This window comes from Stylophora pistillata, chromosome 1 (assembly GCF_964205215.1).
Source record: "Stylophora pistillata chromosome 1, jaStyPist1.2, whole genome shotgun sequence".
Taxonomy (NCBI): Eukaryota; Metazoa; Cnidaria; class Anthozoa; order Scleractinia; family Pocilloporidae; genus Stylophora; species Stylophora pistillata.
In genome coordinates this window covers 60,224,395-60,246,252 of record NC_142519.1, presented here as the reverse complement: position 1 = coordinate 60,246,252, position 21,858 = coordinate 60,224,395, and the positions used below count along the sequence as shown (strand labels likewise).

General features: G+C 39.5%; 2 protein-coding genes across 4 annotated transcripts; one reads left to right on the top strand and one right to left on the bottom strand.

The window, feature by feature from the left end:
• Positions 1-17: 17 nt before the first annotated feature.
• On the top strand, positions 18-14,556 carry LOC111342126 (WD repeat-containing protein 11). Its single transcript, XM_022949174.2, has 28 exons — positions 18-249; positions 677-746; positions 861-902; positions 1,030-1,357; positions 1,830-2,058; positions 2,441-3,189; positions 3,306-3,390; positions 3,844-3,941; positions 4,061-4,136; positions 4,587-4,695; positions 5,748-5,873; positions 6,479-6,583; positions 7,179-7,285; positions 7,432-7,546; positions 7,769-7,937; positions 8,112-8,223; positions 8,899-8,958; positions 9,118-9,183; positions 9,450-9,543; positions 9,889-10,134; positions 10,776-10,871; positions 11,295-11,365; positions 11,848-11,942; positions 12,033-12,130; positions 13,094-13,174; positions 13,826-13,890; positions 13,965-14,047; positions 14,355-14,556. Exons 1-28 carry the CDS (start codon positions 185-187, stop codon positions 14,480-14,482), a joined length of 3,768 nt encoding a protein of 1,255 aa, XP_022804909.1. The 5' UTR covers positions 18-184; the 3' UTR covers positions 14,483-14,556.
• On the bottom strand, positions 14,505-21,814 carry LOC111342127 (short transient receptor potential channel 4). Of its 3 annotated transcripts, none has more exons than XR_015989341.1 (8): positions 20,421-21,814; positions 18,982-19,480; positions 18,381-18,579; positions 17,286-17,435; positions 16,691-16,774; positions 16,185-16,275; positions 15,866-16,108; positions 14,505-15,077 (listed from the first exon to the last, which is right to left on the bottom strand). XR_015989341.1 is itself a non-coding variant. In XM_022949176.2 (8 exons), exons 1-8 carry the CDS (start codon positions 21,733-21,735, stop codon positions 15,054-15,056), a joined length of 2,433 nt encoding a protein of 810 aa, XP_022804911.2. In that variant the 5' UTR covers positions 21,736-21,814; the 3' UTR covers positions 14,505-15,053. The 3 variants fall into 3 exon arrangements, 2 of the variants coding, with proteins under 2 accessions (XP_022804911.2, XP_088583043.1); XM_022949176.2 differs by lacking the exon at positions 16,185-16,275 and having other exon boundaries at positions 20,421-20,742; positions 20,824-21,814; XM_088726917.1 differs by lacking the exon at positions 16,185-16,275.
• Positions 21,815-21,858: the final 44 nt, after the last annotated feature.

Genomic DNA, 21,858 nt, shown 5'->3' with positions numbered 1-21,858 from the left:
TCGTGTACGAATCTATATAATTTATCGCAAATAAGAAACAGGAACCAAAATGGCGGAAATGAGAGGTGGTCCCAGAGTTTAATTAAGGATTACTGAGTCGAGATCTCACATCTTTTACAAAACCCGATCATTGTGCACTTTTTTTTATTCCTATGTAACTGGTTGCAAGGCAATTTTAACGACCATGAAGCTGTCGCCTCGAGTTTTGCCCGGTGCTCTTCACGGTCATAACAGAGGAGCTTGTGACTGGTGAGTCAGCTGGCCGGGTTTCCTTCAGTGTACAATTTGAACATATTGAACCCATTATTTTACAATGTACAGATCAAACATCGATCACAAGTAGTGACGTTCTTGGTAACTTTTGTATTTAAAAACTTTAAAGCCTTGAGCTGTGGTGGACGTATCTATGATGTAGAGAAAGAAGGGCAAGGACCCTGGTTATCTCTTGACTGTGATTGCTTCCTATCCCAATAGATTCATATAAAATCCTGCGCTAATTATGACGGTGTGATGTAAATATTAAACCGCAAGCAATTAAGTATAGATCCCTTTCAAATATTACACTAAAATTTTCCCTCGAATTTGCATATTATTTTGTTGGCTAATTCTAAGAAGATATCATTTCATCAGAAAAGTTGGAAAAGTTTGTTGTCATTTTTTTTTGTTTGCTTTTAAGGGGACGACAGTCACTTATAGCCTATGGTTGTCAGAACTTTGTGGTTGTCTTTGATCCCAAATCAGTTCAGGTGAGGATAATCAGTTTATCTTCTAATCATTTTTAGTTCCGATCTGTAGCTTGGAAAGAAATTTCTGTGTCTAAGTTTGTGCAAGATCATCTTCACTTTTTACTTTCTTGGCAGGTTATTCAAACGCTGACCCTGCACACTGCCCCTTGCACAAAGGTAGGTAAATTTCTATCTTAATAGCTTACATTTCTCCCGAGTGATTCCTCAAGAGATGTTTTCCTTGTTTTATTGAAATTGTTGTTATCTGTAAAAATGTTTCCACTTTTCCCTTGTTTAATTTTAGGTGAAATGGGCACGTGATAATTACCATCACGACAGCAACTCGCCATATATCCTACGTCTTGCCTCTGGAGATACATCTGGTAATGTCATTGTCTGGGACATTTCTCAAGGGACTGCAGTGACTGAGTTCTCAGATGGAAACAGACCAATTCTTGATCTAGAATGGCTTGGAACTCAAGATGCCTGTCATGATCTATTGGCAGTTCTCCATGCTCCATCATCAATGATCCTCTGGAATGCTGATACTGGTACAAAACTGTGGAAAAAGACCTTTCAAGAAGCTTTGCTTTGCTTTGCTTTTGATCCTTTCATACCTTCAAATGTCACCTGTAAGTTGGAATTTTAAGCTTATGAATGCATATCATACACAGGTCAGACTTCATGAACTGCAGTTGTCCAATAACAAGGCTGCATTGAGGTCACTTAAAACATTTTAGTGGTGCATCTGATGTAAATATGTCCTTTGTTAAAAGTGAATTGCCATCTTGCTTTCCTTGTGTGAAATCAGAAAGGTTTTCCTTGAAAAAGGTAGTACCAGGAGAGAAATGAAAAGTAATTGGAAAGTATTCTCAATGTTTGGATACAAAATAGGGCAATTAAGCTGTCAAAACTTGATGGCTGGCTGCATCTCTGATGCCTAGCTAACACTTTGAATCAGTTAACTTGTAATTAAGTCTGTGGAAATTAATAAAATGCAGTTTTTCTAAGTTTATGCAACAGTTTTGCTGAGCATATACACCAGGAAGATTTATTCCCAAAAATTGACAAAAGACAATTAATTTTGTCTCGTTCTACTTTCAGTGATGTGTCAGGACTGGATTCTCTTCATCAATGACTTTTCCATTGGCAAAGCCCCAGAAAGCAATGGCCGTAAGTTCTACCTGACAAGCTCTGGCTCAGCATCACCCAGTGGCAGTTTTGTTGGCTCACCAACTGTTGGCCCAGATAGCAAGAACACAAATAAACCAGCCACACCCAAGTCTGCACTCTCCAGGATGAGGCTATGGGGAGGAGGCGATTCCAAAAACAGGTAGAATTTATATGTTTTGTCTTTCTTATCTCTAGGAGTCTTTCAACAAAGCATACAAGTTATAAAACTGAAGGGGTCTTCAGGCACTATCCCTGTTGGGAAAGGTAGTTTACATTTCCTGAAACCCCCCCCCCCCTCCCCCTCTCTTTTCTCAGCATTATTGCTGGTATTGGTTTTTTTTTTTTCAGTTTGCATTCATCATAAATACAAGCTCTGGTAGATATTATAAGAGTAAAATTTCATGCCTTATATCAGTTACTGTCCCAGCCATTAGGTGAACAAGTGAATGAATAAAAGCTAGAACTAATTTTTGGGGACAGCACATTTGGTCAACATGTCTTTTGGATAATGAAGCCCTGTTTCTTGCCTTTTTCTATTTCAGAGCTGGAGAAGAAAGTGTTGCTTTGAGTGACTGTCTTCAGCTGGCGTACCTTTCTTCTGCTCATCACCATCTTCTAGCATTGTTTCCAAGGGAAGTAATGATCTTAGACATGGAAATCAACCAGGCAGTTTGCTCTTTTAGCCTGGAGAGAAACAGCCCTTCTTTTCTACAAGTCATCCCTTGTCAACAACGCGATGTCCTCATGTGTTTACATGAGAATGGCAGTGTTATTATGCGAGTGCGTAGACGGGTAGAGAACAATCCTTACTTTTTTGAACCTGATGAAAGGAGTAATGATACGAATTCATCTGTGGACATCATTTATGAAAACAAATGCCAGTCAGATCCACTGCGTCTCGGCAAATCAAGCCGGCTCTTTGGCTTCATGTGCTGTCCAACAAGTGAACGGAAAGTTGCCCTTCTGATTAGTGATGGAAGGATGATCATATGGGAATTGAAGGCTAAAAGGCTTCAAGGAGAAGCATCAGTCTTGTCAGAAGAAGCTTTGAAAGCTTCACTGCCATGCAACACAGACTCTGAACAGCTACAGTGTCATGTCAATCCTAACTTGACACTTTCTGATGTGATTCCTCCTCCTCTTACATCTGGAAATGTCATTCAAAATTCTGTTCATTACAAGTTTATCATGGCAGCCCTGTCCAGTGTAGTATCATCTCCGACTTGCTCTGTCATGTGTCCGCCATTGACAACTAAGAACTGGGCAAGTTACAAGCCGTTATTAGCAGTTGGTAAGAGACTTCATTATATGCTATACTCTGCAATTTTGCTTCTGCTTTGTATGATTTTCAATAACACATTTAAAACACCAATTTTTAAAAATGATTTTTAATTTTTTCTTGAAAAGGAAACAGCCAAGGTTGTGTTCAAGTTTTTAATCTTGGTACTGGCCTGCTTACTCGGGAATATACCATCCATACTGGAGCAGTGAAGTAAGAATATTGACTGACTTCAACTCTGAGTAAAATTCAGTTTGAATAATGCATCACTGAGCTGAGCTTTGGAGAATGAGCTACAATGAGTGGCAAAAGTCTATGCATGCTGCACGCTCTACTACTTTTTTAATTATTTTTGTCATAACTTTCATTTCCCTGTCCCTTTCCCCTATTTCAATGTTTCATGGTGTAATAAATTGTCCACTAATTTCAGGCAATAGTCTATTTTTGGGAGGGGGGACTTTGAGGTAATACATTGGAGATGAATTATACAATTTTTGTTTATTTTGTTCAGTGGAGGGTTGTCAACCATGTAGTAAGGGAAGGTGATGTCTTTGTTTTTACCCGATTCTATTTCTATTAGGGGCTTTTCCAGAGGACTGCACATCAAGTTTTTAATGTGTTAGGAATTTTTAATTTAATTAATGACATTTTTTGTTTCTGTTTCAGAGGAATTACATGGAGTAGCTTGGAGAGTTTTTTCTCTTGGGCCCAGGCCTCAGGGAGTACATCCAAAAATGAGTTACAACTTGTCAGCATAAAAACTGGTGTGAATACGCTTGAACTGTTTTAGGAAATGTGTTTTTGAACCGAATTTTTTCTGACCAAGACATTTTTTATTTCCCTGTATCAATTATATGTGTTGTTTATTGTTTACAAATTGCAGGTCAAACAACACCTATTGAACTTGGTAAAGCAGCTGAGGAATCAACTGTAGAGGCTGTTAAAGTTTCTCAACTTAGGTAATAATTACTTTAAATTTATTTTAAAATTTTAGAAGCAGACTTAATACTTCCAAGTCTCAACTGCAATTTCTAATTCAATTCTTTGTTCCATATTTGTAGTTTTTCTTGGAATATTTGACTTTTATTACACGACTCGGGCAGTCAGAGGGCCAATAACTAAAATCAACCAATTAAAATGCTATTGCCGGTCCAATACTCTCTAAGTATTGGACCGGGCACTGTCCCGAATTATCCCGAATGATACCACACTTGTGTCCCTTTGAACTTCAGTCGTATAATAAATCTCTTATTAACCAAGCTTGCTCGGGACCGCACTGGAAGAATATCTGCCCTCAGTCTTTTTTGTACGGACCTTGCTGCGCTCGGTCCGTACTGTCAAGACCTCGGGCCGATATTCTCCCAGTACAGCCCTCGCACTTGGTTAATAAGATATATGTTTTTTTGCAGGCAATATTTTCTTGTTGTAATTAAGGACAGACCAATGCAGTTATGGGATTTGAAAAATCTCACAGTACTCAGGGAGATGGCATCAAAGTTTTCATCCATCACAGCTTTGGTATGTGTAAACTTTGTGTAATGTTTACTTGCTACTATCATATAGTGATCACTCATTTTTGTCAGCATTTTTCTTTTTACTGCTGCACTACAATACTGCAATACAGAAATTTTGAACAAGTTGTTATTCTTCCTACTGTGCTACACTATGATTGGGGTGAGTCTTAAACAGAGGCCCCGAGGCTGTCTTTGCATGGACCTCGTTACACTTGGTCTGTACAAAAACCACAAGTTTTGGTTGAGTATTCTTATAACTTGGATAATGGATTATATTTCCAAGAGGTCTGGAAAGGAACAGACTTGACAGCAATTTTTATAAAAATAACGACACATTTGAAACTAAATTTATAAGACATGTTTTAGTCATTCAACGACCATCTTCAGTTGAGAGTAGAACTGATTTGAGGTTACATTTGAATTTATAATGTAGTACTAAACAAAAGCTATTGAAACTAACAGAATACAAAAGGTAACAAAAGAGTGTATAATGTCACGTGTTAATTAGAACGAAAGAGTTAAATTAAGGTGATAAAATTGCTTGTTTAAAGAAGGTTGCGCCCAGGAAATATGTAGTGCTTCTTTTATCTTGACCTGGAATCTTGTGGTCACATGATCTATAACTTTAAAACATTCAGCAGAGCTGGAATTGCGGCATGCTTGGGATTGTTGAAGATGTCCTGGGAACAACCTTCTTTAAACAAGCAATTGTATCACATTAATTTAACTCTTTCGTTCTAATTAACACGTCATATTATACACTCTTTTGTTACCTTTGGGTATTCTGTTAGTTTCAATAGCTTTTGGTTAGTACTATATTATAAATTCAAATGTACCGGTAACTTCAGATCAGTTCTACTCTCAACTGAAGATGGTCATTGAACGACCGAAACATGTCTTATAAAATTAATTTAGTTTCAAATGTGTCGTTATTTTTATAAAAATAATGGATTATGTTTGGATAATTTTGGGAGAAGTTACATGTTCATCGCTTCTGGGTGTTAAAGGCCCTGGGCCAAATGGTGAACCATAACTTCATTGTCCTTTACTCTCCAGGAATGGTCACCATCTCTTCACTCCAAGCACTTGAAGAAAAAGTTGAGTCAGCAGTTGGAGCAGAGTCCTTCTGGTATTGCAGCTAATGTTTTGGATCCAAGCAGGGCAAACCAAACACAGACGCAGGTGAAAATACTTCCCTCACCCATAGAGCTACTAAAAAAAATCATCTTCACTTTGCAATTTGTCTGGAGACAGGCCCTTGCTCTCATCTCATCAGCACTAGTGTTTCACCTCTCATCTCATCAGCACTAGTGTTTCACCTCTCATCTCATCAGCACTAGTGTTTCACCTCTCATCTCATCAGCACTAGTGTTTCACCTCTCATCTCATCAGCACTAGTGTTTCTTCACCCCTTGGAAAGTCTGAGGCCCTGAAGAGCAATGCAAGCAGGTGAAAGATCTTTAAAGGGTCGACATCCCTGGCAAACCTCACTCCATAACTCATCTTAAATATTCCTGCGGGTTGAGAAATGCGTGTTCTGCTGCGTCGATAATGAGGACCTGTAATCTTTAGTAATTAGTTCAAGTGGACACCAATCTTCTGGGGTTTTTCTTTCACATTGGAAGTTTTGATGACATACTTAGTAATTGTTGCATCGAATCTAAGTAAAATCACAGATAACATACTGTTGCAAATTGCAGTTATGACAATCAGTAACTCTTCTGTCTTGTGGTTCACCAAAAGAGCTTTTAATGATTATATTTAACAAGTTCTTTTTTTTCCTTCAGTCTTGGATAAAAGAGCACTTTGTATGTATGGATCAAGACAGAGTGTTGTATCATTTTGTCGTGGAAGGAACAGTGATCAAAGATGGCTCCAAAGTTCAGTGTGATGTAAGCTACTCATGCTGTTAGTAATGTTCTGTCAGTTGTTCTTGCACAAACTGCTGAGGACAATAAAGTTATTTTGTCTCGTTTTGATGATACATATATCTTATTAACCAAGTGCGAGGGCTGTACTGGGAGAATATTGGCCTGAGGTCTTGACAGTACGGACCTCGCTGCGCTTGGTCCGTACAAAAAAGACCGAGAGCCAATATTCTTCCGGTACAGGTCTGAGCAGGCTTGGTTAATAAGAGATTTATTATATGACTGAAGTTCAAAGAGACACAGGTGCAGTATCATTCAGGACCATTCAGGACCATTCGGGACAGTGCCCGGTCCAATACTGAGAGAATATTGACCGGCAATAGAGCATTTTGATTGGTTGATTTTAGTTATTAGCCCTCTGACTGCCTGAGTCGTGTAATAATAATGAGTTACTGTTAGGGAGGGGATGTTAGGGGAACTGGTGGCAGAAGGTATGGTAAATCCTCCCCATCCCTTTTAGTATTTAGGACTTTTACAATGCAACTCAACTGACTGTTTGAGTTGAAATAAATTTTTTTGTTTGAACACTGGTAATTGATTTTGTTCCACCCTTCCACAGAGTACTCTTGGAATTGTAACCTATGTAGCTTGGAAAGGTGACTTTTTGGTGCTGAGTGATGTGGATGGTAATTTGAGTATCTGGGAATTAAAGGCTAGAGTCACCAGGTAAACACATCAGTTTTGTATCTTGTTAAAGAGGAAAAACTTATGTTGCTATTGGAATAATGAGTATGTTTTTTTTTTGTGGTTTTTCCATTTGTCAGTCATTTTTCTTTTTCAGTCATTTTGATCTTTTTTTTTTACATTACAAGATCTATTGCAACACACAGAGGACACATCAAGAAAATAAAGTTTGGTCCTGGGCGGGGTAACTTCAAACTGGGCGTGCTCTTCAGTGATGGAGTTGATATTTGGGACCTACAAAAGGTAATTTAAATAAATTGCAAACATATGAAACCACATGATAGAGCTACAATTATAAAATATGCTACTCAGAATGACATCTTTATAGCTTTCCATCACCTTGCACTGTCAATGTCAACAATGTGTTGGCCAAAGGCTTAATTGTTATCTTCTGTGGTTAATTTCAAGATTTGTGGCATCTTGTTGGATTAAAAAATTAAACTGTACAGTTTTTTTCTTCATAAGTTTGAGATATTCAGTAACTACAAGCTGCCAAAGGATTCTCCCCCACTTATTGACCTAGACTGGTTGGCATCAGACTTACCAATAACCACCCACTCTAATGGAGCAATCTTTGTCATGACCATGGATCTAAAACACTCTTCCTCACCTATGGCTCAGATGGATCTTGATGGTATGTGCTTGTATTTGACCCCTCTCGTTATTGAACCTCAAAGAGGTGTAAAGCACTTCATTTGCAACAGATTGTGTTCTAATTTGATTACTGCTGGTTCAGTTGGACTTTTGTCTGTCCTCTATTAGCATCAGCCGTGTAAATTGTCATCTGTTTTGCTATTTCGTTATTAAGGTCCTTTATGGTGTCCTCACATCATGGAGCCAAAATCAAGTCTCATTCTTAAGTCCATTCTACAGCACTCACTTGGAAGGGACAAATACTCACTTACAGATATTTCAGACTTGTAAGGCACAGATTTATTAGTTTTTCTATGTGTAGAGGTAATGCTTGCAGGACACAGTCATATCTGACTTTGAAAGAGTTGTACTTTCCATTAAAACTCTTTAGACTCTAACCTCAATATCCAGTATCTTTATACTCATCTTTATACTTGTCCTTTGGTACTAACAAGGAGAATTTGTTAGACAAACGAGCCTGTCAGGTTGGAAATCATTTCGTCTCTACTCGTGATCTCAGTGAATGATTGAACAGTGTTAGTGTAGATGCTACTCGCTCTTTAGAGTTTAAAGGGTTATGGAGAAGAAAGTGCTTAGATGTTCATCTTTAGGTTTGTTCTTTTTATTTAAGATATACACGTAAAGGAGCACAAATCAAGAAAATAATTTCGTTAAGTATATTTTTATGAAAATCCTATTGGCAAGACCAATTTTACTCCTTTCTTGAGTAGAAGGTAGAGCTTTTCGTGTTTTTCATTTCCATAGCTGAAGTCTTACATTACCTTTGTATTTACTCTGTGTGCTTTTATTTATTTATTTATTTATTTATTTATAAACTTCCCCAAAAACAATTTGGCAGGAGAGATCTCACAGAATTAATGTTCCAGTAATGAGACTCCTAAACAATCAAACAAAAACAAAAAAAAAAATTAAAGAAATTTAATTTACTTTAATCGATCCAGGGAAATCCAGAAAGAAGAAACTCTCCGTGCTATTGAAGATCAGTTACAAATGATTCCGCCGTGAGTATAAGAAATGTTGTTGTCTTTAGGAAGAAATTACACTTCACACCTGTCTTACGAGATTCCTGATTAAAGTTCACAACTGTTGCCATCGAAGGCTGCAAAACGTAAGAGACGTTTACTCGGTACATTCATAGAAATGATTTTTTTTCTCTACAGAGCCATTGCAAATCTGCTCCAGAATTCGACACTAGGGACTGCACAGAAGTGCTACCTTACTGCTTTGTAAGTTCAGTGTGTTATAAAGCTTTGGGTCAGATTCAATCTTTTAATCAAGTTGGTATGTTCTGTTTCACGACATTCTTGGGGTTCAAAACATTTACTTTTAAAAAAGCATGAACTACTCCGTCTTTAAATCAGGGAACACGAGTGAATTACGAATGAAAGCTAATCTCTTTATAGTATTAGCTTTAGTGCCGCGAGTAGGTTTCAAATCTCGTTTTCACGTGTATTGCTTGACTTAAATCTCTGTTTATGATTTCTCGTTTCAGTTTATATGGAGATGAATCCGAAACAACGTTTTGGGAAGTTGCTCTTCACTTCCTCAGACGAGAAAAGGCCAGGTTGTTGTGCGTAAAGCATCAGGTGCGTGTAAGAGTTAAGGAAGAATTTAAGTATCTGCGGCTGAAAATACCACTTAGGTTGGGGAATGGAGGAACGATGGGGCTAGTCTTAACGAGCTCAGCTCAGTGGTACACAACTACTGATCCATGATATGACGCGACTTCCAGCTTTGCTACTCCTCTTGGATGAGAAAGTAGCTTATCGCTAGTATTCTCCCAGTCTCTCGCACCCCACCTCTATCGCTCTAACCCAGACCTCCCGAATCTGAATTTCAGTGCGTCAACCGAGTTTTCCTCCACAAGATGGCTGGATGTGCTTGAAACGTCCTCATTAGTTCACAGTTATCGATTTTTCTCTACCTTGCAGGGTGATCATCAACCCATGTACAATCGTGCACGATCATTCTCTGCTGATCTCTTCAACCCGTCCGAGACTACAGCCAAGCTTAGACGGAGCTTCAGTGCCAGGAGCCTGGACCTGTTATCAATCGACGATGACCTAGACATGTGTGGTCAAGAAGAGACTGGTATGAATGGAAGCGAAACCTGCTGCTGCTACCCAGTCTCCCTAGACACTTGTTACGACATACTCAGTGACACTGATGCATTCCAGGTGAGTCGACTCTTAAGTAAGTAAATTAGTAGTGTGCTTCCTTACACCTCCCCCCCCCCCCTATAGGGCTGTAACCCTACTCCTCTCCCTTGCTGAAAAACTAATTAATCATGGCTCCTGCAATCAATCGGCCCATACCCACAGGACCGCCTACCGGTTAGCTCAATGGATAGAGCGCTGGACTGATGTACGGGAGGTCGAGGGTTCGAGCCCCGGCCGGACCAACACTCAGGGTCTTAAAATAATTGAGAAGAATATGCTGCCTTTTTATAACATCAAGAAGTGGTTTAGATATTCTAGTCTTCTCGGATAGGGAAGAATAAATGGTGGTCCCGTCTCCTGCAGGGTTAGGGGTAGGAGACGTTAATTTCCCACGTACGAGATTACTGTGTGATGGATGTCCTCCCCTGGGGTGGGGTGGGTGGGTTGTTGTCTTGTGTTTCATACATGAGCCTCTGGCTCGGGCAATATGGGTAGCCATGCCCCACGTAAAGACATTAAACTTTGATTACTAAACTTTGATTTTTACCGACCAGTTCAAAGCGAATGGCCTGTTTTTGAGTCTATGAAAATTTCATCACATGAGTTTGTAATAATTCAATTTGTTTTTCAAATTTGTACATATTTTGATCTTTTCTCAGAGGAGTCAGTTGGACCGACTTGCTCTTCATGACAGCAAACGATCCACCTACGAACACACAAAAAAATGTGCTGACACTCTGGTGCTCTTGGGACAAGTAGGAACACAGTTTGAGTTTATATTTGTTTTATACACTCAATAAACGTATATGAGAACGATCCTTCGCAGTAATATGTTTCATATGTTTCATATGTTTCTTGTTGTTTGATACTCAATAAACTTAGTTAAAGTTGTTGAAAATCACAGGTAGCGCCTGGTCTATCTTTTGATACAATTTCAATTTCGATGAACAGCTATGGCAATCTCAGGTCTTCTTCGCGGCTCTCCTACTTTGTACGTGAAAAAAAAAATAACTATATTCTTTAGGGTCTATCGTCAAGAGTACGGCTTTGTAATAGGTATGCCTAGAACGTTTTTGTGGTGGTCAGCGCTGGACGATCTCGTCAGCAACAAGGGCTTAATGATGCATTTATTGCCTTAACTATGTTGCCTTATGTTGTATGACATGATTGTGTTACAGGCAGATAGAGCAGTGCAGTTGTTTCTAGAGACAGATGCCGCCAATGATAACTATTATGTGGACTCTCTAAGGTATTATTGAACATCAATTTTTTGCTCAATAAATTTACTTGGAGCAAAATTTGACTCCAGAACTGAGTTTGGTGATTGTGTGTTTATTTGTCGAAAGTACTCTGAATTGGCTTTGGTTTTGATATGCGTCGCTCTGATGGTTCACAAGAACCCGAGCGAACTTCACAGCCAATCCAATTGAAGCTTAAACCAACCACTGGCATTGAGTGACGCGTTTTCCCGCGCTTCTGGACTCTAACGTGTATTTGGTTTGAGTTCGTCTCTTTTTTACTTTTGGCCTGATTGGCTGTTTTGATAACTTTGGTTTTTGTTTCACGGCACCTGATTGAAAGACATCCTGAACGAAAAGTAGAAGATAAAACAAGGTTTTGAAATGATGACCTTTTTGAGGACTCTTCCAGAGTCTAAGGATGGACTAGACTCTTCCCTTGTAAAGACGTCTTTCCTTCGACTTTCTTCCCTTTAATTTTTTTCCTCCATAGAGCCTGTCTTGTGGCCACGATTCGTTCGTCGGGCGCTTCACAGAGCACCATCAAACTGGTGGCCACAAATCTCATCGCCAGCGGTAAACTTGCAGGTGAGCATGATTAGAACAATTAACGGGCATGTTCAATGTAGTTGGCGATATTGTATGGGTTCACACTAATCTTTTTGTTACTATGTACAGAGGGAGTTCAGCTGCTCTGTTTGATTGACAAGGGCCTGGATGCCTGCCGTTATCTTCAGACATACGGTGAATGGGATCGAGCCGCGTGGCTTGCAAAGGTGATAACTCAGCCCATTCATTAATTTCCGATACTGTTTCGGTGTGTCCTCCATTTCTCCTCCCGCGCAAAACTTCAAATACGGCAAGTTTCAACAGAGTGACGGAAGTAACCCGAACTTGCCTTCGTAAGCTTTGTGATTGATCCAAAGAACACGTTCCATTCTCTTAACCAATCAGATGCGATATTAAACCAACCGCGACTCGGTCACAAGTGTTTCCCGTGCTGTTGGAAGTTTGCTCGTTCGTTATTTGAGCTCCTATTGGCAAATTGTGATATTCACCTCTTTTTTTATTCGAAAAGCTCTCTAACCGAGAACACCGCTGAAACGTATAGATTAAAACAATTTCTTCAAAGTTTTCGGACACCATACAACATCATCTGGAGTATTTGATATCTTTGTTATTTATATCGAAAATAAATTGTACCGTATTGTAATTTTATAAAATTAGTAAGAATTAGATATCAATACCTCTATCACGAATATGATTTGTTCGTATTAACTTCGGAATTTAAGAAAATATTCGATTAGAGCAGCCTTTTTAACCCTGTAACCTTCAAGATCTGGTTCTTAATTCCTCTCTTCAGCTGCTACAAGTTTCTTTGTGAATTTGTGATGAGAATTTGGTGTTAAATCAAGATAACAACTACTTGATAAATTGAAGTTCCCAAAGCAAACAGGTGGACAATCAGACACGGTTTGATGCTACTCTGGTTTAAGGATTTAATGAATGTAGCCGGGGAACTACAATTCATAGGGTCTATGAATTGTAATTCCCCCGGTTACATATATTAAATCCTTAAACCAGAGTAGTATCAAATCATATTTACTTCTTGATAAGTGTGAGTAATGTGATTGGCCTGTTTGCTGAGTAATGTATGCATGGATATTGTTGGGAGAAGAGAGATGTGAATCAGTTCTGGGACTCCAGGGTTGAATGGATTTTACTGATTATTATTGCAGGCTACTCTGAACTATCCAGACTGTGCAGAGGTGGTGAGGAGATGGATTGAGCATCTCTCCAGTACACACACTAGTCAACAGGTCAGGGTGGAACACAATATCACAACGAAATACTATATTTGCCTCCCGCTCGCTAATGGTTTAAAAATGTTTCATGGAGAATCAAATAGGCCTTTTGCAGTTAGAGATCACGTGCTTAGATACCGCGTAGCAACGCCATACTGGAGAGCAAGCACTCCAGTGATCTCAGACAGTATAGAGGTCACAGAGGTCTGCATTCAAACAAAGAATACAGCGGATAACAAGTTAAAGGGTATCCCAATTCGAGAAATCTTGTAAGTTTTAATCAACAGCTTCCTTGGAGTGTATCAGCGAAAAACGAATTTTGGTGTGATTTTGCTGCTGGTACACCCCGGGGAAGCTGTTGATTACTTCTTACTGGATTTCTCGAATTGGGATACCTTTTGACCTGTTATCCGCTGTATTCTTTGTTTGAATGCAGACCTCTGTGACCTCTATACTGAGATCACTGCAGTGCTTGCTCTCCAGTCTGGCGTTGCTATGCGGTATCTAAGCTCGTGATCTCTAGCTGCAAAAGGCCTATTAAGAGCCTCAGCTCTGTGTCACGTGATAAGCGTAGATAAATCGTGTTACGGAGATATTCAAATGTTTTATTCCATATTTGAATATGTGTTTTTAATCAAAGTTTCTGTGACACCCAATCTCTTACAGAGCAAAGCTGTTTTGGTGTTGCTGTCGTTAGGAAAGTTTTACAGGGCGCTTGATATGCTCTACAGGTAAGAACAAGAACTCAAAGTTTTCTGAGTTTGGAAGTGTTAGTCATTAAAATTGTATTTCTGTTCATTTGCAGCATGCGTTACTTTGACCGAGCAGCATTGTTTGCCGAAGCCTGCCAAGAATACGGCTTTCTTTCACCATCGGACGAAAAGAACAGTATCCTTTTAAAATAAGATGTTGTTGTACGACAGGAAGGCTACAAAAAGGAATTGCAACGAGCGAGGGGCGGGGGATGGGTGATTGCCTTCGATTAACTAGCATCGTGACCAGGTGAATTGCGGAAAATTATGATAATTTATGCCACGGTAATGGATATTAACACTACTGTTTATGCAAGAATGAATAGGCTTGGAAATTCGTAGGCTTGTGACAACTGTTCTGTCTCCTGTAGACTGCGCTTAAGACGTGTGACATGAAACAACAAAATCCTGTTTAGAATATGTCCTTAACACACTGAAATCAGCTGCCCTGGTGCACGCAGTCTACACTGAATATGCTCGATATCTCCACGGTCTTGGACTTGAAAAACCGGCTTATTTCTTTGCTAGTAAAGTTGGACCAAAAGCAAGACAACTTCTGGATGGACTGTAGAAATATAGAACACAAAATGATGTACTGCTGAGAATAGTTTTATTTGTTAAACAACGCTACTCAACATTCACGTATCTTTTAGTTTAGTTGATGGTACGGTTTTATCACAATACTAAACACTGTTGGAAACCTGACTTATATAATGCCTACTAAGGTTTTATCAAGATAAAGGGACCGAAATGGCAGCCTGGAATGTAAGACATAATCTCCAATTCTCGACGGAAATCAATGAGTTTATTCACCCACTCCTAAGTGGATAAAGTGATTTACAGGAAAACCAGAGCGGTAAGCTGTGTTCATCGATCCCGCTCCAACGCCAGACACGACTATCCGCAAACAAATATTACAACGCGGTAATTGCGTATTGAAATTATAAGCAACGTACGGCAACATTGTGAAGAAGTGATCTATAGACCGAGAGACTTGAAAGGATTGCGAGGCCGTACTTATTAGTAAGTTCCACCCAATGCTAAACACCACTCGTTAGAAATAATCACGAAAATTACAATCATAGAAGTCCATGGAAATTTCAGCTCATGTGTGATTCAGTTTAGTCAGCTTGCCTGACTTCTCAAAGACTCGTCTCTTCTGTTATCTGAAATAACAATATTTGAGACGATAAAACAAACTTGAAAACTTCACTGAAATTCGACGTTAATCATATTTGCCGACTGTGAAAACTTAACTGAAATGAGGATTTGCAAGGGCTTCATTTGGGGATTAGACAGACAGACAGACATCTATATTTATACAGGATAGCCCCTTCAGTGTAGTAAACACTGGGGGGTCCTGTTACCCACCCATCCCACCACCCCAGGGGAGGACATCCATCACACAGTAATCTCGTGTGTGGGAAATTAACGTCTCCTGCCCCTAACCCTGCAGGAGACGGGACCTCCATTTATTCGTCCCTATCCGAGAAGACTAGAATATCTAACCATTTCTTGATGTTAAAGAAAGGAAGCATATTCTTCTCAGTTAATTTTAAGACCCTGAGTGTTGGTCCGGCCGGTATTGAACTCTCGACCTCCCGCACAGGAGTCCGGCGCTCTCCCAATTGAGCTAACCAGGCGGCGATTAGCAAAACTTGTTGATTTAACTTGTTGATTAGCAAAACTTGTTGATAAATTATTCATGTAAATTCTCTGTACCTGTCAAAATTCAATCCCTTGCTTGTCTTTCCATGCAACTTCAGTCAATTAGCTTTAGTCACACCGTCAGGCAAGTAGTGTCCAGTTTATCAGTCAGTCAGTCAGTCAGTCAGTCAGCCATTTGATTATTAAGTCTAGTAGTAAATGCGTCACCTCTAAACTGTTGCGCGCGTTGTTACTCGGAGATAAAAGTGAAACTTAAAATTCAGTTTTTCCAAACGGAGCCAAATACCTGCACAGATTTTTGCGCCCGGAAACTCCGTCTCAAAGGAGATCTTGGGAATCCATCAGCATGGCCTCCCAATTCTTGCCACATTAACTCCTGAATATTCTTGATATCTTTAATATTTTCAAAATCTTCCTGCCTGGATTCCTCTCTTACTTGATGTAAATATCTCTCCACGATCTGCTCGAGTACTTCCCTTTTGTATTTCCTTCTGTCTTCTGCCGCACTCAAATTTATCTTCAACACGTCCTTAAAAGAGAAACAGATTAAATAATTGAGGTTTAGAAGTCGAGCCAAATTTACGATGACGGAGGATATGACTTACCGTAAAAGTCCACGAAGCTGGCAGGTCTGCAAACTATGGGGTTCTCACAGGGTAGCAAAGGGTTTGTAAAACGTACGTGATGCGTAATGTACTAGATGCATGAATAAGGCCAAAATTAATATCTAACGCGTGAATTGACAGAAAAGTGAGCGTGATTCGAGAATTTATGAACCAGGGTGAGGCGTAATTTGCCATATGAAAAAAAAGCGACCCATGATTTTTTTCTGTCGTTTCAAGAAAACCTTAAGATTTCTTTGAAACCATGTACATAATAAGAGAGAATTGAAGTTTTCCCTTTAACATCTGTGAGGCATGAAATGCTGTTCAAATTATACGTGACGCATCAATTTTTCTAAAAATTCGTGCGTGAAACGGGATCAGGACCTCCCCATCCCTCCCCCCTTCTTTTGCTACCCCGTTCCCAGTTAATTCTCAAAACGGTTTAAAAACGTTACGATCGCAGATTCTTTCTGACTGGAAGCTACTCAGGTTGTCCAGAAACTTACTTGTTCTTCTCGCGAAACTTCCGCCCAGTTCTTGAAACTTTTTTTGTCGTTGTTGTTGTTAGCTACATAAGGAGTAGCTTGGCTCTGAAAGGTGGACAAAAAGTTTCACGTTTGTTGGACGACAGCGAAAAAATTTTTTTTTCTCAATTACCGATTGCTCTTTGAAACAAGTAACAAATAATCTACCAATTTTCTGACTTTCCCCCACCTTGTATCATACCTATTCACTTTTTATCCATCCCTTGCCAATCCTTCCGCTTAAACTGAATCGAATGCTAAAACAAATCTAGCCTTTCTCGTGTACTCAGTTTGAGTGGACGAGAAAAAGAGTGGAGCAAGGGAGAGAACTAGCGGCGGTAAAGTACAGAGAACAAAAGAATGAGAGAGCCTGGACTGTCTGTCTCGAAAACACGCGATGAAGTCACGCTCCCGTGAGCGAAATTCTTCACTCGAGAAACTGATCAGGAGAGCATTTCAAGGTGAATAAGAGCTACACATTTTGACACCAAAAGTTTCATTATTCCGAAAGGGTCTCAGTGACAAAAGGCCCCCTTCCTTGTTAATTCTTCCAACATTCCCGCTAATTTTCACTTACTTGGTATTTGTCCTTCATTCTCTTGATCACATAAGCGAGGTCTGTCGGATTGGGAATAAGGTTGTAAGGAGGCGGAAGGACACTTCCTTTATTCACCCAGTTCATCCACATACGAGTCCTTGACACCTTCCAGTGAACGTCTTCTTCTTCCTGGAAAATGAAACAACTAAAACATATGTTGATCGAACTACACACAAAGTTCTTCTGAGATTTTTAGAAGCTAGCCGTAAAGAAAATCACTAGCAGACAAAGGTATCAAGATCAAGACAGGTAACAGGGTTCTCAATAAAATTTTGTACAGCCGTTGCTGTGCCACCTCCATGCGTAACAGCTAAGTACATAGCCGAAGCTAAGGCTACGTATCTTAAGGCCCGCGAGTCCCAATTCAAATCGCAGCGGTCGTGTCTTAGCATGTGGGAAGACGACATCTTAATTGGGGAGGCCTGGGCTAGAACCTACAACGTTGCGGAGAAGTTATGAAGCATAGCGATTGTTCGCTGTCAGGCTTTTCGTTTCGAAAACTAAAACCGACTAACATTCAATACTAAACTCAATTATCTCTGCCCAAAGGCGTTCTTTTATTTGCATTTAATAGGCGTTGGTCTACTAGTCGAAGCGCTTTGACAGCCGTAACACTTACCAGTGACACTCGTGACAGGTGTTACGGGTTACTGGTTCAATTGTAAACCCTGGGTAATCTCTGCTTTATCTAATTAAAGTAGCCCGACTGCTTCAAAAACAAGGCGGCAGTCCTAGCGTCATAGCATACAATCCTTAAATAAAAGCAACTTCAATCGCTGTAGAAAGTAATTGTGGATTGCATTAGATTTTCTTGACTTTGCTTTCGGATTGACCCAGGAAATTTGTGCCTTTCTCTCAACCAATCAAAGTCAAGACCACAACCAATCAGTACTTGATTACTGGCGTTTTCCCATGCTTCAGGCAGTTTACTTGTTGTTACTTTAACTTTTAGTTCTCCGTGTGATATTTGTTTAGTTATGTTTGCATGGTAGTTGTGATTACTTTGGTTTTGGTTTTCACATAACTCAAACAAAAGGCATTCTTTATTGTTATGTCAAGAGAGCAATTACTCACCACAATTGTTTCAAATGACCTTGACATCATTGCAATCAGCATGTTGAAAGCAATAACCACAATAAGAACTTGGTAGAAGCCAAACAGTGCAACACCTGTCTGCTGCGTGATCCCAAACTCAGGTTTGTCAATTGCAAATGTGTCCAAATCAGTCAAACCAAATAGGGACCAAAACAAACTTCCCAAGCTCTTATCCACTCTACAGAATAAAAAAAGATAAGTTTTCACTCCAATTTCCAAAGAAAGATTATGGTTAGGGTACTTTTGGTATTCTCAAAATATAGTCAGTGTCAGAGTTCCTACATACTTAAGAACAGCAAAGAAAAAATCTTTAACTAACATCAGAATGTATATTCTCCATGTTTTTCTCTATACATATTCCTACAGTGCTCACCAGGAGAATTTGTTCAACAATCAAGAGCTTCTTTAATTAGTTGGTGATCATTTCCTATATTTGTGTGACCTTTATGTTTGATTCAGGGGTTATATTGTGGGGAAGAAATTAAATTATAGAGTGCACTCTTAGGGGTGAAATGGCAAATGAGAAATGATTTCTGGAGCATTCAGTGTACTTATCCTTCAAAGAGCCAGTGCTGTGTACCTTGCAAAGTGGTGTTCTTGGCGGCTTGTTCCATTTACCTTTGCCAATTGATACAGCACACTGTTATACTGTGAGTACAGTTTCCTCAAACTAAACCCAAATGCTATAAAAAGTAAAGCAAAGAATACCAAGAACTTGATAACATCTCTGAACAGTCTGTACAAGGACAGCTGTAAGGGACCAAATGTAGCATTTACTTGGAAAGCACTGGAGATGTGAAAGAAACTCAGCACCATGCCCACTGTGTATAGACTGTTTGCTATCAAAATAGGCTGGTACCCAAGAGAGGACACCAACTTGCCAAACTGATCAAGGATTGCCCAGCTCCTCACTAGGCCATAGGCAATTATTTGGAAGCAGTAGGAAAGCAAAAAGAAAGTTATCATCAACAGGGACACTAAATTCCACCACTGCCGTCTGTAGAGATTTGCACCCTGGTAGTAAAATACTTTCAGCTCTTGTACTGCCAGGCCAACCACCCACAAAAAGACCAACCACTCTGCAAAAGAAAAACAAATTGTAAGGTCACAAGAAATAAAGATTAGTGAAGACAAAGAGAGAATTGACAGGGCTCGAAATTAACGGTAACCCGTTAACCAATGATTAGTAATTTTCAATGTTTGGTTACTAAAAATGTGTCCAACTAACCCGACATGGTTAGTAAAATTTTCCAAAATATTTAAACATTGGTGGACTTAGGGACAAAGAGCACGTAGACCCGACTCTCAGAGGAATACTTAGAATACTCAAGTTGTTAAATCAACTCAAACTCTTTTTAGAGAATTTGCTGTAGATGTACTGTTCTTGACTAATCATGGTAAATGAGAGGGAAATAAAGTACGTACATAATTGTCAACCTTTCAGCTACTCTTTAATTTGTCCTAGTCGTTATTATCAAAATGTTGAATATTTGAGATATCATACCTTGTGAGCTTGGATACCAAACTTATAATTTGGTTAGTAAAAAAGATGTCTACTAACCCGAAGGGTTAGTGATCCAAAAATTAATTTCGAGCCCTGATTGAGGGCAGGAGACAAACACAAAGGATGTAACAGGAATGAAACAGGCCCAGAGTACCAATGAATTAAGGGTACTCACGCAAGGGGCCCACAGTAAGGAAGGCCAAATATTATAAAATGGTGCCAGGGGAGATAGAGCTCAGGCTCAGGAGCAAGCTAAAGAAATGCAAGAGATCAAGAAAGGACACTGAGGGAAACATAAAGGAGAGATTTTGCAGATCTATTTCTTTCTCTCTTTCTTTCTTTCTTCATTTTCTTACTCATTTACATATTACCACAGGAGAGATGCAGAAGGAGAGGTAATAGTAGAATAAGGGGGCCTTTGTATTCCTTGTAGTGCACAATAATTGAAGCAAACTAGTAGTTGCAATGAAAAGAGCATAAGACAATTTCATCTCTGAATCCCACCTTGGGCTCACCTAAAATACTTGGAGCATCCATTCCTGTGTTGAACTGATCTTGAAAAGCTGAGCAGATGAGCAAAACAAGAAAAACTGCAAAGGATCCAGTGTGGCTGATAAATTTCACGACTGGATTTGCCAGACCAACTGACAGTGATAAACTTGGCGCAACAAGGTAGATCATTGCCAGAAATGGGAAAAGCAAGGTGTGGCATACACTGTAGACAGCTTTACTCAAAAGGCTTGAGCTCCTCCACGTTTGTTTACAGCAAAAAAATTGGGAAATTCCATTATGTAAGACTATGTTGAGTCTGAGTTGGCTATATGGATGAGCTACAAGCTGAAGTGATAAAAAAAATGAATCCATTTTCAGCAATTTTTTATCTGAATACACAATTTTTGTAAGATTTATAGTACTTACCTTGGTGTTATTATTTCTTATTGCCATGTTAAGAAATGCAAGGTCTTTGGCCTCTTCTGTCTCTTCACAAAACTCAGTGTACTGAGTTTCTCTCTTGTTGGTGTCTTTGTGTACAATTTCTTGCTGCACATCTGTCAAAATCTTTATCTCATCCATTGTTCTGCACTGCTCCAGAAGGCTGACTGCAAACTCCTCACATCCTTTAGACAAAGCTCCATAATCTCTCTTGAATTCATGATCAACTTTGGCTTTACGATCGAGAGTCTCGTGCAAGTTAAATGCAGTAAATATTGGGTGTTCACTTTGTTGGTTGTAAAGGTAAGAATATGCCATGTATAAGGGATTTGCAAGGGCACGATAAGAATTGATGTGCAGTAAGAATTGAATCTCGTCTTCGCTTGCGTCTGCATCTTCAGGGCGATCAATTCTAAATCCTTCTCCAACCATGTACTGTATAATGTCGTAATCCTTGAGTTGAACTGCCAACATCAATGGGCTCATAAAGAATCCATCTTGGCGATCAGTTGGCCCAATATCTCCCTTGAGTCTGTTAAAGAAGCGCTTGTCAAGAAATAGCTCGACGCATTCTTTGGAACCCTCGATGACGGCTGAGAAAAGAGCATTCCCAATCCGGACACCATTTTCGAGCAAGATCTCTGCAATGTCCGTGCGTTCGTTGAAAATGGCTAATCGAAGGGCAACTTTTCCTATTTCGTGTCGGCTTAATTCGAAAGTTGGACCTCGTGCAAAGAACGCCCTCACTCCTTTAACATCTTGCTCTTTGATAAGTTCCAAAAGTTCTCGTTGTTGTGCATTATAACAAACATCACTACTGTCAACTTCATCGTCAAAGCTCAAATATGCGCTTGGCTTACGTTTTGTCTTTCCTTTGGCTAAGTTTGAAAATGACATGTCCACACTACCTGGAAGCGACTTGGTTGAACTTCTAATTTGCTCCAAGGCATTCTTTCGAATATTTTTAAGCTTTGCATATTCATGTGCAGCTTTATAATATTCCTATAAACTGTGAACTTC

What these genes read in the sequence shown, in the direction of transcription:
- LOC111342126 (XM_022949174.2), top strand. Translation starts at nt 185, where the DNA reads ATGAAGCTGTCGCCTCGAGTTTTGCCCGGTGCTCTTCACGGTCATAAC. An exon ending in ACACTGCCCCTTGCACAAAG is followed by an intron (nt 903 to 1,029) that starts GTAGGTAAATTT and finishes GTTTAATTTTAG; the next exon opens with GTGAAATGGGCACGTGATAA. An exon ending in GAGCCGCGTGGCTTGCAAAG is followed by an intron (nt 12,131 to 13,093) that starts GTGATAACTCAG and finishes TTATTATTGCAG; the next exon opens with GCTACTCTGAACTATCCAGA.
- LOC111342127 (XM_088726917.1), bottom strand. Translation starts at nt 21,735, where the DNA reads ATGTCATTTTCAAACTTAGCCAAAGGAAAGACAAAACGTAAGCCAAGC. An exon ending in GAATGAAGGACAAATACCAA is followed by an intron (nt 16,775 to 17,285) that starts GTAAGTGAAAAT and finishes TCCACCTTTCAG; the next exon opens with AGCCAAGCTACTCCTTATGT. An exon ending in AAGTTTCGCGAGAAGAACAA is followed by an intron (nt 16,109 to 16,690) that starts GTAAGTTTCTGG and finishes TTCTCTTTTAAG; the next exon opens with GACGTGTTGAAGATAAATTT.